The 18,270-nt window shown below is 39.9% G+C and overlaps 1 protein-coding gene across 1 annotated transcript in view; it reads left to right on the top strand.

The window, feature by feature from the left end:
• SORL1 (sortilin related receptor 1) overlaps positions 1 to 18,270 on the top strand; it is a 159,341-nt gene that overhangs the window by 55,732 nt on the left and 85,339 nt on the right. Inside the window, exons 10-12 of the mRNA XM_060104032.1 lie at positions 2,513 to 2,630; positions 2,841 to 2,914; positions 14,802 to 14,890. Of these exons, the coding sequence (XP_059960015.1) occupies positions 2,513 to 2,630; positions 2,841 to 2,914; positions 14,802 to 14,890 (281 nt within the window). The remainder of the gene's footprint in view (positions 1 to 2,512; positions 2,631 to 2,840; positions 2,915 to 14,801; positions 14,891 to 18,270) is intronic.

The raw sequence follows: 18,270 nt of genomic DNA on the forward strand, positions 1-18,270 counted from the left end.
CTCTTACAGTTCCCAAACTCTGTGTCAAGATGCCTTGGGGTGCCATAGTGAACTCACAGGGGCACCATGGGATATTTTAAGTTTTTGAGGGAAAAACTGTGATACTTGATGTCTGTTGATCACCATGTGAATTACTATCTTGAGTTAGTTCACAATTTCAACATTAGCTCATGCTATATGTCTTTTGATGACATATCTTTGTGAAGCTGGATTTTTGGCATTTGATGTGATAAAAAGCACAGGAAATGATGGTAGTGATATCTGATTAGATTCCAAAGTTTGAGAAGATGTGCAGTGCCCAAAAGGTGTCTATATACTATTATTAAGTAATTTTGGTTATTTAAGAATGAAATAAAATTTTATGTTTTCTTTCAATTTATATACACACACACAATATTATTTCAGACTGCTGCTAAGTTATTAGGACATATACTTATTAAGTTGTTTGGACTTAACTATGTAAAAAAACAAACATTGGTATTTCTTCTGACCTGAGGCTGTTATAAAAAAAATTACTGAGATACCAGTTGTGCTGGGAACCAAGAAAGTCTGGGGACCTGTGCTGTACAGCAAAGTGATTTGCTGGGGAACATCTTTTAAAATTCCTCCCTGAATATAATTTAGGATTCTACAGTTTTCCCTACCTGTGGCTTCATCTGAAAAGCTCATGATACTAAAATGTGTTATTTGGCCCCATTCAGTGTTACCATTCGCTTAAGTGGCTCCTTCCTTTTCCCTGGGGAGAAGTCTGTGATCGTGGTCCTCGGCTTCATGTGACACCCCACACCTCCATTTTCATTTCTCTAGGGGATCTAGGGTGTGTAAAGTAGGCAGTTGGAAGGAACTTGGAAAAAAACAGTAGTACTCATTTTTGGAGAAACCAAAACATTTTAGTTAGACAATTACCTGGTCTCTTGGATTTTTGAATTTCTTTTGTCCATGGTTAAATATATTAACTCTCTTGTATGCTATCTATATCCGTGGTCCTTGGGAAGATTATTTTGGAGACTCTTGTTCTAGAATGTACTTCTTGATTTTTTTTCTTTTCCTTTTTTTTTTTTTTTTTTGTACTTCTTGATTTTTCTTCCCTATTTGGCAACAGGTCTGGACTTCCCACATCGTGTCTAGCTTTGGAGAGAGTCAGGTTATAAGTAGGTGCAGATAAACACCTAGGTGTTGTTTCACTGCATGATACAGGTTTTGGAGCGTGTGGTAGGGGTCCAAACCTTGATTAAATAAAATGAATAGTATTGTTAAAATCCAGCTGCTTATTTCCCTGACTGATCAGTTTATTTATGAACTGTACAACAATTAGTAATCAGCTTTTAGTTTCTGCTTCTGATTTTAGGTGGTGACAGAAAAGGTGAGTTGGCAGACATTTCTTTGAGACTCAACCTAATTTGCTCCAGTTTTCATTTGCTGAACTTTGAGGCTAGCAAGACACATATTTGTTAGAGAGATCCTTTTGTTATAAAAATAAGTATATCTAGCAAATCATGTCAGTTTTTACCTGTAACATAAGTACACATAGAGATACCCTATCTAGAACACCAGACAAGGCTAAGTAACATTTGACAGTCACTTTCTGGCCAGGAGAATCAGGTATGACCCTATACCAAAAGGCCTTGTTTGCAGAACTATTAAAATCTGAACATAAGTGATGGAGGCCAGTTTGAATAACCTGAAGTCTTGCAGAGGACACCTGAAGACTTGTTGTACAAATGCAGACTGCTTAAAAAAGTTTAATGTGACTCTTTTGGTGTTTATATCTCATATGTGTTGTACATCTGGGAGGTTATCAGTGAGACTTTCTGACTTCTGATTCTCAGTTTTTTTTGACAGAGTTGCTTAAATCACATTCGAAATACATCTTCACTGACTTAGAAAATAAGTACCATGAAATCATTTCATTCTCTTTCATTCATTCGAATGACATGAGAGAAATTCTAGGTAACATGAGAGAGTGAAAGCTTTCCTATCTACCTGAGTTGGCACTGATTTCTTTTAAAATTTTTATTGAAATATAGTTGATTCACAATGTTGTGTTAGTTTCTGGTGTTCAGCTAAGTGATTCAGTTATATATATATATATATATATATATATATATATATATATATATATGTATATACACACACACACACTTTTTTATATTCTTTTCCATTATAGGTTATTACAAGATATTGAATATAGTTCCCTGTGCTATACAGAAGGTCCCTGTAGGTTATCTATTTTATATATGGCACCGATTTCTAATTGCTGTTCTCTGAGAGTCTCAGAAGGAATTTTTTCTTAGGATTTTTCTCTTTTCTTCCATGAGAGGCATTTATGTGGTTCAGATGATCACGCCCACCTCGGGGAGTGTGGGGACAGCCAGGCTGTGGCTCTGGTCTCCTTTGGGCCAGATCTCCTTCCTCTGTGCCGACTGCAGTGTGGGCCCAGGAGGCCTCGGCATTTCGAGGGAGACCTCCGTGTCGTGTGTGTGCTGACCGCTCCTCAACTTGTGTTCTGTAGCTTTCCCAGGGCTGCTCCCTCCATCTGGCCCAGCGGCTCAGCCAGTTGCTCAGCCTCCAGCTCCGAAGGATGCCCATCCTGTCCAAGGAGTCGGCACCCGGTCTCGTCATCGCCACGGGTAAGTTGGCTTTGCCTGTTCTCACTGACGAGTTAAGCTATTAGCTTACGTGCAGCCAAATACACAGTGACCGCTGCCACCTAGGGCAATACTGGCTGTTCGTGGTTCTGAGACATCTTAGTTGCTAGATGACTCAGAATTTCTGGTTGAGCAAGGTGATTATCTGACGTATTCTTGACATTAAAAATAATTACTCTTCTTGCATTTTAGGTTCAGTGGGAAAGAACTTGGCAAGCAAGACAAACGTGTACATCTCCAGCAGTGCTGGAGCCCGGTGGCGAGAGGTCAGCCCCCTCCCTCCACAACCCCTGCCCTTGTTTGTGGGAGAACATGACTGTGCCTTGACATTTCAAGGACACACATGGCTGTGGTGGAGGCCAACGACGCCAAGTATGATTATAAAATAAAGAGAGGTACCCGGAGCCACAATGACAGGGTCAGCTGTGCTGATTTGTATTCACACCCCATGATGTGGGCTTGTGATTTTGCCAAAAATGTTACTTTGAATCCAAAACAGACTTTTTAAAAAACAGCTGTGAATTTGTGTAAATATCCCAAGATTATAAGTTCCGTAAGGATAAGGCAGTGTCTGTTTTGTCACTTCTTTACTCCTGGGACCTAGCAGCGTCTGGCACAGACACATGGTGCTCAGTAAGTGTTTGCTGAATCCATCAGCAGATTGTAATGTATTTGTAGTGGTATCAGGTCTGACCCTGGTTACTTACTTATTTTTGCATATTAGCGAAGTTAAAGCCAAGCCCCTGCCCCTCCCCCTTCCCTGACTGGCTGTACTGCGTAGGTCCTCCATCTCACTCCGTGCTATGGCAGACTCTGCTGTGGAAGGAGGCTGTTTTTGCCTGAAGGTTGTGTGACTAATTTGGATCCTTAGGAACTGATTGTACCAATTCTGAAGGTGGGGCTAGTTCTCTAGTCCCCAAATGCTAACTCAGCCTTGGACATTAGAGAATTCCCAAACTTGTTTAAAAAAAAAAAAAAGTGTTTTTCACTAGTCTCCCGTCAGGGAGACAGGCATCTGGTCTCATTCTGTAGGGGCCGCTTTCAGTGATGCTCTGCTGTGTGTGCAGGGAACTGCTGGGGTAGAACTCACCAGATCTCTCGCAGGCCGGACGTGATGTCAGGAGGGCTGTGGGATTCTCAGGAGAACCAGCAGACAGCTCCCATCCTCATGGTGCCCTTCCTGGGAATGCAGTACATACACTTTCAGAGTGAAATACATAGTATGTGAAGCAGTAGTAATACCCAACATTTGTTTGGGTCTTGGCCTGTCACATACCTTATCTCGTTCGAGGTAGGGCTCGCTGTCCCTTCATACATGGTGTGTGTGTACGTGTATGTGCATGCATGTGTTTGTGTGTGTGTGTGTGTACGGACTACACAGCTGTACAGTATGGTAAGGAACATAATTACGTATTCGGATGAGGGAGATTGTTAAGGCCAGAGTAGTCAAAAAGTGAGAACACTTTGGAATTTTCGGGACATCCTTGTCCAGCTTCCATGGGAAAGATTAAGCAGCGGCTTTCCTCTTCCCTGGAGCTGGACATTCCTTTTGAAATTGGGTGTTCTCTCCTCTGCGGATAGGCTGGTGGTTTGTTTGTACCTTCTGATGTTGGTGTAATCTGGGATTTGAACATCTGCAAGTGATTTCCTTCTGGGGAGAAAGCAGTGTCTTGCTCCTCCTCCAGTGAAGTGGTGTCGTCTGGCTAATGCTGGGGCAGCTGTCAGCGCCTCCCGCCAGGTGTGCTCCACGCCTGCCAAGAGGCAGCCATCGTACAAGGGACCTTAGTTTTAGAGCCAGCAGGGACTAACTAGGGGATGAAAAGGTTGAGACTGTCTGTGTGAGCGGGCATCTGAGTCCCCATGGGCAGCCTTCTCTTTAGAGGGACAGCCTCGGGTGTGTGAGGGGGATAGATGGTGGCCGGGGAAGAGGAAATGGGATGCAGTTGACAGATGCTGTCTAGAAAACTGATGACTAGAATTCTTGTTCGCCTTCTCCTACTAAAAAGTTGTGCAAGTTCTCAGATCCACAGAGTTCCTTTTTTGCACTTAAAAAAAAACAAAAAAACTTTGTTGAGGTACAGTAAACTGCACATAGTTAAAGTATATAATTTGATCAGGATTGATCACCATCATTACACCTTCATCCACACCACAATTAAGACAGTTGCATCACCCACCAAAGTTTCTTTGTGTCCCTTTGTAATTCATTCCGGTCTCTACCCTCATCCCTCCAGATTATTAGCATTTTCTAGAATTCTGTGTAAATGGACTCACACAGATGCAGTCTTTTGGCTTTGAGGTTCATTCATGTTGTTTCATTTATCAGTGATTCTCTCCTTTTTCATTGTTGATCAGTATCCCATTGTGGGGATATTCCACAGTTTCTTTATCCATTCGTTGATTGATGGATGTTCTGGTTTTTGCTGATTACAAATATAGTTGTTATAAACATTTTTGCATGTCTTTTAGGTGGACATATATTTTTATTTCTCTTGGGTAGATACTGTAGGAAGGAATGAGTGGGCAACCTGGTAGATATGTCTAGCTTTTAAAGGAATTACCAGATTATTTTAAAGTATCAGTGTCCTCTGTCGATGGACATTTAGGTTGCTTCCATGTCCTGGCTGTTGTAAATAGTGCTACAATGAACATTGGGGTGCATGTGTCTTTTTAAAAAAATTTTTATTGGAGTATAGTTGCTTTGCAATATTGTGTTAGTTTCCACTGTACAGCAAACTGAATCAGCTATACGTATACATATATCCCCTCTTTTCTGGATTTCCTTCCCATTTTGGTCACCACAGAGCACTGAGTAGAGTTCCCTGTGCTATACAGTAGGTTCTTATTAGTTGTCTATTTTATACATAGTATCAATAGTGTATATATGTCAATCCCAATCTCCTAATTCACCCCCCCTTCCCCCTTGGTATCCATATGTTTGTTCTCTATGTCTGTGTCTTTATTTCTGCTTTGTAAGTAAGATCATCTGTACTGAGTTTTTCACATTCCACATATATGCGTTAATATATGATATTTGTTTTTCTTTTTCTGACTTAACTTCACTCTGTATGACAGTCTCTGGGTCCATCCACATCTGTACAAATGACCCAGTTTCGTTCCTTTTTATGGCTGAGTAATATTCTATCATATATGTGTACCACATCCTCTTTATCCATTCCTCTGTTGATGGATATTTAGGTTGCTTCCATATCCCAGCTATTGTAAATAGTGCTGCAATGAACATTGGGGTGCATGTGTCTTTTTGAATTATGGTTTTCTCTGGGTATATGTCCAGTAGTGGGATTGCTCTGTCATATGGTAATTCTATTTTTAGTTTTTTAAGGAACCTCCCTACTGTTCTCCGTAGTGGCTGTACCAATTTTTTTGTAATTAATTAATTTATTTTTGACTGTGTTGGGTCTTCGTTTCTGTGCGAGGGCTTTCTCTAGTTGCGGCAAGTGGGGGCCACTCTTCATCGTGGTGCGTGGACCTCTCACTGTCGCGGCCTCTCTTGTTGTGGAGCACAGGCTCCAGATGTGCAGGCTCAGTAGTTGTGGCTCACGGGCCCAGTTGCCCTGCAGCATGTGGGATCCTCCCAGACCAGGGCTTGAACCTGTGTCCCCTGCATTGGCAGGCAGATTCTCAACCACCACGCCACCAGGGAAGCCCCTTGTGGCTGTACCAATTTACATGCCCACCAACAATGCATGAGGGTTCCCTTTTCTCCACACCCTCTCCAGCATTTATGGTCTGTAGATTTTTTTTTTATAATGGCCATTCTGACCACTGTGAGGTGATACCTCACTGTAGTTTTGATTTGCATTTCTCTAATAATTAGTGATGTTGAGCATCTTTTCAAGTGACTCTTGGCCATCTGTATTTCTTCTTTGGAGAAATGTCTGTTTAGGTCTTCCACCCATTTTTTGATTCGGTTGTTTGTTTGTTTGTTTTTGATATTGGGCTGCATGAGCTGTTTGTATATTTTGGAGATTAATCCTTTGTCAGTTACTTCGTTTGCAAATATTTCCTCCCATTCTGAGGGTTGTCTTTTCTTCTTGTCTGTGGTTTCCTTTGCTGTGCAAAAGCTTTTAAGTCTCATTAGGTCCCATTTGTTTATTTTTGTTTTTATTCTCATTACTCTAGGAGGTGGGTCAAAAAAGATCTTGCTGCGATTTATGTCAAAGAGTGTTCTGCCTGTGTTTTCCTCTAAGAGTTTTATAGTCTCTGGCCTTACATTCAGGTCTTTAATCCATTTTGAGTTTATTTTTGTGTATGGTGTTAGGGAGTGTTCTAATTTCATTCTTTCACATGTAGCTGTCCAGTTTTCCCAGCACCACTTATTGACGAGGCTGTCTTTTCTCCATTGTATATTCTTGCCTCCTTTGTCATAGATTAGGTGACCATAGGTGCTGCGTGGGTTTATCCCTGAGCTTTCTATCCTGTTCCATTGGTCTAAATGTTTGTTTTTGTGTCAGTACCATATTGTCTTGATTACTGTAGCTTTGTAGTATAGTCTGAAGTCAGGGAGCCTGATTCCTCCAGCTCCATTTTTCTTTCTCAAGATTGCTTTGGCTATTCGAGGTCTTTTGTGTTTCCATACAAATTGTGAAATTTTCTGTTCTAGTTCTGTGAAGAAAGCCATGGGTAATTTGATAGGGATTGCATTGAATCTGTAGATTACTTTGGGTAGTATAGTCATTTTCACAGTATTGATTCTTCCAATCCAAGAACATGGTATATCTCTCCATCTTTTTGTGTCGTCTTTGATTTCTTTCATCAGTATCTTATAGTTTTCTTTGTACAGGTCTTTTACCTCCTTAGGTAGGTTAATTCCTAGGTATTTTTTTCTTTTTGTTGCCACATAACACTTTAGAATCAGATTGTCAGTTTCTGTAAATCCTGTTGGGATTTTTTCTGGGACCACATTGGATTTATAGATCAATTTGGGGAAAATTGACATCATAACACTACTGGGTCTTCTGATCCATGAATGTGGTGTGTTACGCCATTAAAAAAAATTATTTTAGCAATATTTTATAGTTTTCAATGTGGTGGTCTTGTATACCTTCTTTTTGTTAGCTTTATTCCTAGATATTTTTTATTTTTTGGTATTACTGTAAATGGGACTTTCTTTAAAGTTCATTTTTCAGTTTTTGCTATAGTATATAAGAGGACAGTTGATATTTATATATTAACCTTATATTCTGCAACCTTGCTAAAATAATTCATTAGTGTTAGTAGTTGTTTTGTAGATTCAGTAAGCAGTCGTATCATCTGCAAATAGGGACAGTTTTATTTCTTTCTTTCTGATCTTTACTTGTTTTATTTCTCCTTTTCTCTTTTCCTTCTCTTCCCTTCCCTAATATGTAATAATATGGTAATATGTAACATGGTGTATTATGTTAAAGGAAAAACTCTTTTCCCTTACTCTCAGAATACTTCTGATACCAAATGTATGGGAGTTTTCCCATCACAGCAAGCAGTACTCCAACTCTCCAGACACCCACTGGATGTCCTACAATTCAGTCAGGACACATGCTAGCTGGAGTTGGCACAGACCCAGAGTCTAAGGGCTCAGTCTCACAAGACTGCCCCACCTGACCCCACTTCAGACGCCAGTTGCAAGTCTCAGGTTGTCACCTGTACTTCTGACTGACCAGCTATAAACTGGGGGTTCCCACGACTCACTCTTCGGGTTCAGTAATTTGCTAGAATGGCTGACAGAACTCAGGGAAATATTTATTTACATTTACCCGTTTATTATAAAGGATATTTCAAAGGATACAAATGCACAGCCAGATGAAGAGGTACATAGGACAGGGTCCAGAAGGGTCCCAACCATGGAGCTTCTGTCCCCACAGAGTTGGGGTGTTCTCTTCTTCCAGCATGTGGATGTGTTCACCAACTTGGAAGCTCTCTGAATCCTGCAGTTTAGGGATTTTTTTTTAAACTAATCATTTGACTTTATGTATTTATTTTTTAAATTGAAGTATAGTTGATTTATAATGTGTTAGTTTCTGGTGTACAGCAAAGTGATTCAGTTTTTTATATATATGTATTCTTTTTCATATTCTTTTCCATTGTGATTTATTGCAGGATATTGAATATAGTTCCCTGTGCTATGCAGTAGGTCCTTGTTATTGATCTGTTTTAATGGAGGCTTCATCACATAGACGTGATTAATTATTAACTCACTCTCCAGCCCCTCTGTCCTCCTGGGAGGATGGAGGTGGGGCTGAAAATGTCAAGCTTCTAATCCTGCTTAGTCTTTCTGTTGACCAGCCCCCGTAATGTCCAGGAGCCCACCATGAGTCTCCTCATTAGGACAAGAGACTCTCCTATCACCCAGGAAATTACACGGGCTGTAGGAGCTCTGTGTAAGACACACTCCTGTCACCCCCATCAGTCAGAAAATTACAAGGGTTTTAGGAGCTCTGTGTCAGGAACTGGGATCCAAGACCAACTATTAAAACAAAAGGTGCTCCTATTGCTCTTCATCACTTAGGAAATTACAAAGATTTTAGGACCTCTCACCAGGAGCCCAGAACAAAGACCAAAGTTTATATTTCTTCTTATATCACAGTATCACAAATGTAATATGTAATATGGTGTAGTACATTAATTGGTTCTTGAATATTAAACTATCCTGGAATTACTGGAATAATTCTTGAACCCTACTTAGTTACAATATATTATCCTTTTAATGTAAGGTTAGTATTTTTAAAAATCAATTAATTTATTTATTTTTGACTGTGTCGGGTCTTTGCTGCCGCACGCAGGTTTTCTCTAGTTGCAGCGAGCGGGGGCTACTCTTCGTTGTGGTGCCCGGGCTTCTCATTGCGGTGGCTTTTCTTGTTGCGGAACATGGGTTCTAGGTGCGCGAGCTTCAGTAGTTGTGGCTCGCAGGCTCTAGAGTGCAGGCTAGGTAGTTGTGGTGCACGGGCTCAGTTGCTCTGTGGCATGTGGGATCTTACCAGATCAGGGCTCGAATCCGTGTCCCCTGCATTGGCAGGCGGATTCTTAACCACTGTGCCACCAGGGAAGCCCCTGTAAGGTTAGTTTTAATTTGCTAGTAGTTTTTAAAAGGTTTTTGTGTTACTTATGAGAGATATTGCTTGGTAATTTTTTTTTTTTTTTTTTGGTAATGTTTTTGTCAGGTTTTGGTGTTAGGGTAAAACAAACTGAGCAGCAATTCTTCCTCTTTTATGTTCTGATAAAGTTTGTGTAAGAGTGGTGTTTTTTTTTTCTTCAATCATCTACCATCTACTATCTGGACCTGGAGTTTTCTTCTTGGGAATGTTTTTGTTTAGAAATTGTTTCTCAGGCAGATAGAGAACTATTCAGATTTTCTGCTACTTATGTCCATTTTGGTGAGTTGTATATTTTTAGGCATTTGTCCTTTCATCTAAAGTTATTAAATTTGTTGGCTTAAAATTACTCAAGGTATTTTCTAATGTTTTAAAATGTCTGTAAGATTTGTGGTAATAACCTGTTTTCATTCCTGTTACTGGTGATTTGTATTTTTTTCCTCTATTTTCCTTGATTAGTTTAGTTAGTGGCTTGTCAATATTATTGATCTTTTCAAAGAACCTGCTTTTGGCTTTAATTTTCTCTGTTGTCTGTTTTCTATTTTGTTGATTTCTCCTCTGTAGTATTACCTTTCCCTTATCCTTGTATACTTTGGATTTACTTTGCTTTTCTATTTGTAGCTTGTTAACGTATAACTTTAGGTTATTGATTTTTAGATCTTTTATTATGTAGACATTTGCAGCTCTAATTTTCCCTGTAAATACTACTTTAGCTGTATGCCACAAATTTAGATGTGTTGTATTTTTGTTGTCATTCAGTTCAGAATATTTTTTAATGTCTCCCTTTAAGATTGAGATGTAATTCACATGCAATAAAATGTACCACTTTAAATTGTATGGTTCAGTAGTTTTAGGTATATTCACAAGTGATGTGATGTGCAGCCATCACCACTATCTAATTCGAGAACATTTTTATCACTTCATAATGTCCCTTTTGCTTTTTGTCTTTGTCTGATAAGTTATTTAGAAAAGGGTTGTTTAGTTTTCAGATATTTGATGTTTTCATAGATATCTTAATTTCCTTGTAGTCAGATAATACACTTTATATGATTTCAAGTCCTTTAAACTTAATGGGACTTGTGTTGTGATCCAACATGTAGTTTGTCTTGGTGAATATGTCATGTGCATAAACAAGGAATGTGTATTCTGCAGTTGTTGGATGCAGTGTTCAACAGATGTTATTTATATGAAGGCGGTTGATACTTGTTCAGACCTTCTACATACTTCGGGGCTAGTTCTATAAATTGCTATATATTGCAGTTTGGCGGGGGCTAGTTCCATAAATTGCTATATATTGCAGTTCTGTAAATTGTTGGTGGTAAAATCTCCAGCTATGATTGTGGAATTGTCTTTTTTTCCTTTAAATCCTATCAATATTGCTTCATGTATTTTTACACTCTTTTATTATGTACATACACATTTATAATTATTTTTTCTGATTTATTGTCCCTTTTATCGTTATGGAATATTCCTCTTTATCTATGGTAATACCTTTTGTCTTGAAGTCTTTTCTATCTGATATTGAAAGTCACTTTAACTGTCTTATGTTTACTATTTGGATAATATATCTTTTACTATCTATTTACTTTCTACCCATCTGTGTCTTTACATTGAAGTGTTTCTTATAGGCAGCATATAGTGAGGGTCTTTTTAATTTATTCTGATAAGCTCTGCTTTTTAACTAAATGCTTAGGCCATTAACATTTAATATAATTATTGATATGGTTGGATTTAGGTTTAATATTTTATGTATTTGTTTATTTAAATTTCATTTTTTAAAATTATTCTGTTCCTCCTTTATGGCCTCCTTTTGTATTATTTAGGTATTTTTAGTATTCTATTTTTATTTAAATATTATCTTTTTGATTATATTTCTTTGTAGTATTATTATTTTTTTAGTGGTTGCTCTAAGGATTACAGCATATATATTTAATCTTTCATAGTCTTTTTTGAATTAATACTGCATTTAACATAATATTACACTTAAAATAAAATTTAGAAACCTTGCAACCAAATAAATCCCTTTTCTCTTCTCCCAACTTTTTTGTTTTCATTTTTTATCACATTGACACATATTGAAAAACTCAGCAATGTCTTTGTTTTTGCTTTAATCATTGTATGGATTTTAAAGAACTTAAGAGGAAAAGCAGTCTTTTATATTCACCCAGATTTTTACCATTTCCCTTGCTCTTCCTTCCTTCCTAAAGATCCCTGTTTCCCTCGGTAAATTTCACAGCAGCCTGACGATATGCCTTTAGCATTTGTTATGGAGCAGATCTACTAGCTATGTGTTCTCTTGGTTTTCCTTTTCTTGATTTTCCTTCATTTGAGAATCTCGGTAATTCACTTTCATTCCTGGGGGATGTGTTTGTTTGATATTGTATGCTGGATTGATAGTAATTTTCTTTCCATAGAGGCATACCTCATTTTATTGTGCTTTGTAGATATTGTATTTTTTACAAATTGAAGATTTGTGGCAGCCCTGCATCGAGCATGTCCATCAGTGCCATTTTTCCAACAGCATTTGCTTGCTTTGTGTCTGTGTCACATTTTAGTGATTCTTGCAATATTTCAAACTTTTTCATTATTATTATTATATTTGTTATGGTGATATATGTTCAGTGATCTCTGATGTTACTACTGTGACTTGCTGGAGGCTCAGATGATGCTTAGCTTTTTTTTTAATAGCAGTAAAGCACTTTTAATTAAGGTGTGTACATTGTTTTATTTAGACATAATGTTATTGCACACTTAATAGACTACAGGATGGCATAAACATAACTTTCATAGGCACTGAGAAATCAAAAAATTCATATGATTCACTTCATTTTGGTATTTGCTTTATTGTGGTGGTCTGAAACACAGTATCTCCAAGGTGTGTCTATACTTTAAAGATGTGCTGTCTGCCGATGGGAAATCTATAATCATTTGTTACCATTTTCTTGTATGTATTGTGTCATTTTCCTTAAGACGCTTTGATATTTTTTCCTTATCTTTGGTTTTCAGCAGTTTTGTTCTGATGTCTCTAGGTGTGGTTTTCTTTGTGATGATTGTTTTTGGGGACACCGATCTCTTGAATCTATAAATCTATCTTTTTCACCAAATTTGGGAAATTTTCAGCCAGTATTTTTTCAAATATTTTTTCTGCTTCAGTCCCTTTCTCTTGTTCATCTTGGCCTCCAATTATACATAGACCTTTTGTTATTGTCCCACAGTTTCTTGGGGCTTTTTTCCTTTAAGTCTTTTATTCTGTATGTTCTTTAGAATAGATCATTTTTAAAAATATTTATTTATTTATTTATTTATTTTTGACTGTGTCGGGTCTTAGTTGTGGCACGTGAGATCTTTTGTTGAGATGTGAGGGCTCTTCATTGTGGTGTGCAGGCTTCTCTCTAGTTGTGGCATGCAGGCTCCAGAGCACGTGGGCTCTGTAGTTGCAGCACACAGGCTCTCTAGTTGTGGCATGAGGGATCGTAGTTCCCCAACCAGGAATTGAACCCGTGTCCCCTGCATTGGAAGGCAGATTCTTAACTACTGGACCACGAGGAAAGTTCCAGAATAGATCATTTCTACTGTTCTGTATTTATCTTTAAATTCACTAATTCCTTTGTCATTTCTATTCTGTCATTGAGCCCATCAGTGAATTTCCTATTTCAGATATTTTTTTTCCTGTTCTAGAATTCATTCCTTTAAAAAAAATAGTTTCCACTTCTCTGGGAAGAATTCTTTTCTTTTGCTCATTTCAGATGTGTTTTCCTTTACCTCATGGAACCCAGTTATAAGAACTATTTTAAAGTCTTTGGTAATCTCAACGTTTGGATCATCTTGGAATTGGCACCCATTGATTGTCTTTTCTCTGGAGAATTGGAGACTTTTTACCGATCCGTTTGTATGTTGAGTAATTTTGGATTGCATCCCGGACATGAAATGAAATCTTCTGGAGGATGTTGCTGTTTTTGTTTTAGCATGTAATGAACCTGTTCAGATTCGGACTGTAACTTCTGTCTTGCATTCTTTGGAGATCTCAGTTCAGATTGCTAAGTCTTTTCTGTGCTAGTATGGGTCTGTTCCACACACATACAGTTTAGGGGTTAGGCTGAAACATATGTGAGTCCATCCACAGAATTAGAGGGTTTACTTCCTCATGCTCTCCCCTCTGGGATTCCATCTACATTCTCTCCGTCGTGCAGGGGCTTCTTTTCCTGACTCCTTAGGCAGAAAGTTTCCATTGAAGGTTTAGCTGCCTGGCTGGGACTAACGTATTCTAGGCTGGGGCATTCCCTCAGGGCACAGGTGTACCAGGAAGCCCCAGTTGTTTGGGTAGTTTCTCCAGGTTTTAAATCCCCTTCATAAGCTGCCTTATTTTGTTTACTTTTCAGCATCCTCGGGTAGCTGTCTTTTTGTATTGAATTTTTTTTTTTTTTTTTTTTTTTTTTTTGTGGTACGTGGTCTTCTCACTGTTGTGGCCTCTCCTGTCGTGGAGCACAGGCTCTGGACGCGCAGGCTCAGCGGCCTTGGCTCACGGGCCCAGCCGCTCCGCGGCATGTGGGATCTTCCCGGACTGGGGCATGAACCCATGTCCCCTGCATCGGCAGGCGGACTCTCAACCACTGCGCCACCAGGGAAGCCCCGTATTGAATATTTTGTCCAAATTTTTTAGTTGTAATTAACAAGAAGGATGGGCTGTAGTGGGCTTATACTGTCACAGTCAAACCAGAACTCTAGTTGGTTAATTTTTAATAGCTGCTTGGTGAGGGTTAGAGATGTGGGTTTGACTCCTGCCTCTGCCGTTTACAGTCTGCCACTTTAATAGGAACCCCAGTTTCTTCATTTGGCAAAAAAATATTGGGATGTGAGAACTTGCTCTGCCCAGCCCCAGTGTTGTGTGGATCAGATGAGATAATGGCTGTGAAGTGCTCTGGAAATGGAAAAATTGTATTCAGGTGGTTGATATCCCTGCTGTGTGTGTGTGCCTGAGTGTGTGTGCACGTGTGTGTGTAGTGTGTACCATTTATGCCCGGCCATCTCCATGGCAGTGACATCAGCACTGGCTCTCTCTCTTCAGGCTCTTCCTGGACCTCACTACTACACATGGGGAGACCATGGTGGGATCATCATGGCCATCGCCCAAGGCATGGAAACCAATGAGCTGAAGTAAGTGTCTCTGGTGAAGCTTTTTAATATCACACTGTTCTCCCAGAAATTTAACTCTGTGATTATAAGTGGATTATCTCTGTAGCACTAGGTTATTGACAACACAATCTGTGCCTTGGGAAATTACTTAAATTTTTCTTGTTTATTAAGTGGGAATGATAATCTGCCCTTCCTATCTCAGAGAGGAACAAATGAAATAATTTTACTGATTTGAAAAAACACAGCTCTATATAAATATCAATTAATAATGACTGAAAAATTAACTAGAGGCTCTTCAACTTGTCTTTCTTTGCTTTGTGTGTGACACAGAGTTACTCATAGAATGAGTAATAATAATAATAAATAATAATGATACATGAGTAGTCATTTCAGAATACATATTATTTGATAGCCAAGTGACTTTTACTGTGATACCTTTGGTTTTGGGGTTCTTGCAAATAGACCTGGAAAGGACATTGGGGGTTAATGGCTTCATCTTCTAGATGAGAAAACTGAGGCTCAGAAGGTAAAGTAACTTGCCCAAGATCCTCCCCTTTGTTAATAACAGACAAGATCAGCACTCGGGTCTTTAAATTACGTTCTGTACTCTTTGCAGTATATTCCTCTGAAAAGCAAAAATGTCAAGAGTTAGTAACCTCTGCTTTCTTGAGTCTGATTTTATCAGAACCAATTCTTTCATTACTTTAGTCTGAGTTAGGACAGAAGTTAATTTTGTTAACATTCGGTCGGGACAGACTCTCACTTCTCCTTGTTTTTGGGCTGAACCCGTGAGACAGATTGCTAAAGGAGGGGGAGAGAGCTCCTATAATCATCTTGTTTAACGCAAGGGAGAAAGCTTTCTTTTCCTTGTTTCCTTTTAGAAACAGGGTCAGCAGCAAGAGAGAGAGGTGGGTGGTTTGAAACAAGAGCTCTTAGCTGGTTTCCCCTGTGGTTAATTGGACATGTGCTGAGTGACCTGGCCTCCAAGAAGCAGAGAGAAGCAAAGTCCCGGTGTTCTGCGCTCCACCTGGCTGGTCTCTGGTCTGTGCAGCTCTGGTCAGCGGCTGCTTTAGAGCCAGGAGTCAGAAGAAGTCCTGTTTGTACGCAACGGACTGTGTCCCCATTCAGATTGACGTGTGCTCAAATGAGGACAGTCACAGGGTACATGCTTCCCACATTCGTGTCATTTATTTATCCATTAATTTATTGATTCCCATCTCACACATTTCACGAGCACTGCTGGTGCCTGGTGACGTGTATCTAAAGAGAAACAGGATGTTTTCCTTCACTCGCAAGGATCCCATCCTCTAGTGGTGAGATAACACAAGTACACAGTGCTCCTTGAGAAGGACGGTAGGGGACGTAGTTTGGCTCCGTAGGAATACATTTCATTCTGTGTGTGGCAGTCAAACTGCAGAGACAGTTCCTGATTTTCCCTGTTTCATGCTCCTCCAGATTACATTTGCATTCCAAGCTGGCTTCTCTGGAGTAGTTAATGTGATTCTGGTCCTCTTACACCATCTGTTGGTGCATATGTGCTCGGGGAACGCAGCGTCATTGCTAGCTGGCTGCAGGAAAACATGATCAGGAAAATAGACCTGCTGCCAGAAAATCACAGTGCCCTCGGCAGATGTTGAACAATGATTTTGGGGTGATAGACTTTAAGGATATGGACCCTCTAGCATCCCTCTATTTGCACAGGTCATGTGGAGGTGTCTGTAGGTATGGTTCAAATAAAACATTTGCAAATATGAGAATATGTTCAGGCCTCCTATTGACAGGTGCGTGTGTCCCAAATATCAGTCTGAGCTTGGCCAAAATCTGCGTAGTGTAGCCACCTGGCATTTGTATGTGGCTCAGAGTTGTTTTTTTTTTTTTTTTTTCTTGCTTCTCCTGCTGCTCTGCTTTTGACCTGTGTGCTATCAGCTTCATCAGAAGAGAAGCAGGAAATAGATATTGTAATTAGTTCAGATCCTTAAACCACATGAGTGAAGGCTGCTTCTGACTCACCTGGATTTCTATTGCTGGTCTAGGACTTCAGACACGTCTAAGCCTGGTCTCTCCAGCCATGGCCATGACTCCCTCCTTTGCGTCTCATACTATTTACTGGCGGCTGTCTCATTGATTTGGCATTCATCGCATGCTGCCTCCTTTTGTTAGTTACCTTTTCATTATATGCCTGGTTTCCTCAACTCATTAACAAGGTCTTTGTAGACAAGGATTTCTATTCTATGCAGGCTAGCAGGCACTTAGTAAATATTTGATTGTTCAAGTAAATAGGTCATGCACACTTAGTCTTCCAAGATTGCTTATCTTTTTCCTGGTTTATAAAACTGGAAAGGGTGGGGTAGCGTGGCAATCGCAGTCCCCGGGGGTGGGGGCACTTCTGTTATTCTCTGTTGTACATGACAGTCCCTGGAGCTCAAACGTGGGTAGGGGTCCCCGGATGTGTGCAATCTGGTGAGAATGTAACGGTCAAGAGTTCAGGTCCACGCTGGATGGAAATGGAACATATTTCTGTTAAGCATCATTTCAGGTCAATTACACAAACATTTGTTGAATATCCACAAGGAGCCAGATGTTGTTCTAGGAACCAAGGATGCAGAGGTGAATGAGGCATCCTTTGGGAGCCGTCCAGCCCCACTGTGGCTCTGAGGTGTTTCTGAGCCAGCTGGAAGGAGCAGCCGGGGGGAGAGCTTTCCGACCCAAAGCTTATCCAACCTTAGGGAGGAAGCCATAACAACAGTAACCCTAGTGAGAGGTTTAGTGGGGACAGAGGGTGGAACATTGCTTAATGTAAGAGTTAAGTTTTGGGGTGGTTTTTTTTTTGGTTCTTTTTTTAAAAAATTTATTTATTTAGGCTGCATTGGGTCTTCATTGCTGCTTGCGGGCTTTCTCTAGTTGTGGCCAACAGGGGCTATTCTTTGTTGTAGGTTGCAGAGCACGGGCTCTACGCACGCGGGCTTCAGTAGTTGTGGCACACGGGCTTAGTTGCTCCGCGGCACGTGGGATCTTCCCGGACCAGGGCTCGAACCCCTGTCCCCTGCATTGGCAGGTGGATTCTCAACCACTGCGCCACCAGGGAAGTCCCTGGTTGTTCTTTTAAATAATTCATGTCTTTCTCTCCCTGTTTAGCATACTTAACTAAGAGTTGATGATCACTTGTTTCAGCTTCTGCCTTGATTCTCCACTGAGGCTGTTTTCTTTGTCGTTGTTAATTGAAATTGAGAGTAAGAAGTGGAACGCTTTGTTTTGCTCCTGTTTTCCACATGTCTGAAATGAATCAACAAGAACCTCTTCTGGGAGTCACTTACCTCTTCGTTCAGCATGCTGTCACCGTGAACCTGCTCAGGGGTTGCAGGTCATTCTTGTGTAGAATCAGTGTTTTTCAGAGAAGGGGC

Source organism: Mesoplodon densirostris, chromosome 7 (assembly GCF_025265405.1).
Source record: "Mesoplodon densirostris isolate mMesDen1 chromosome 7, mMesDen1 primary haplotype, whole genome shotgun sequence".
NCBI lineage: Eukaryota > Metazoa > Chordata > Mammalia > Artiodactyla > Ziphiidae > Mesoplodon > Mesoplodon densirostris.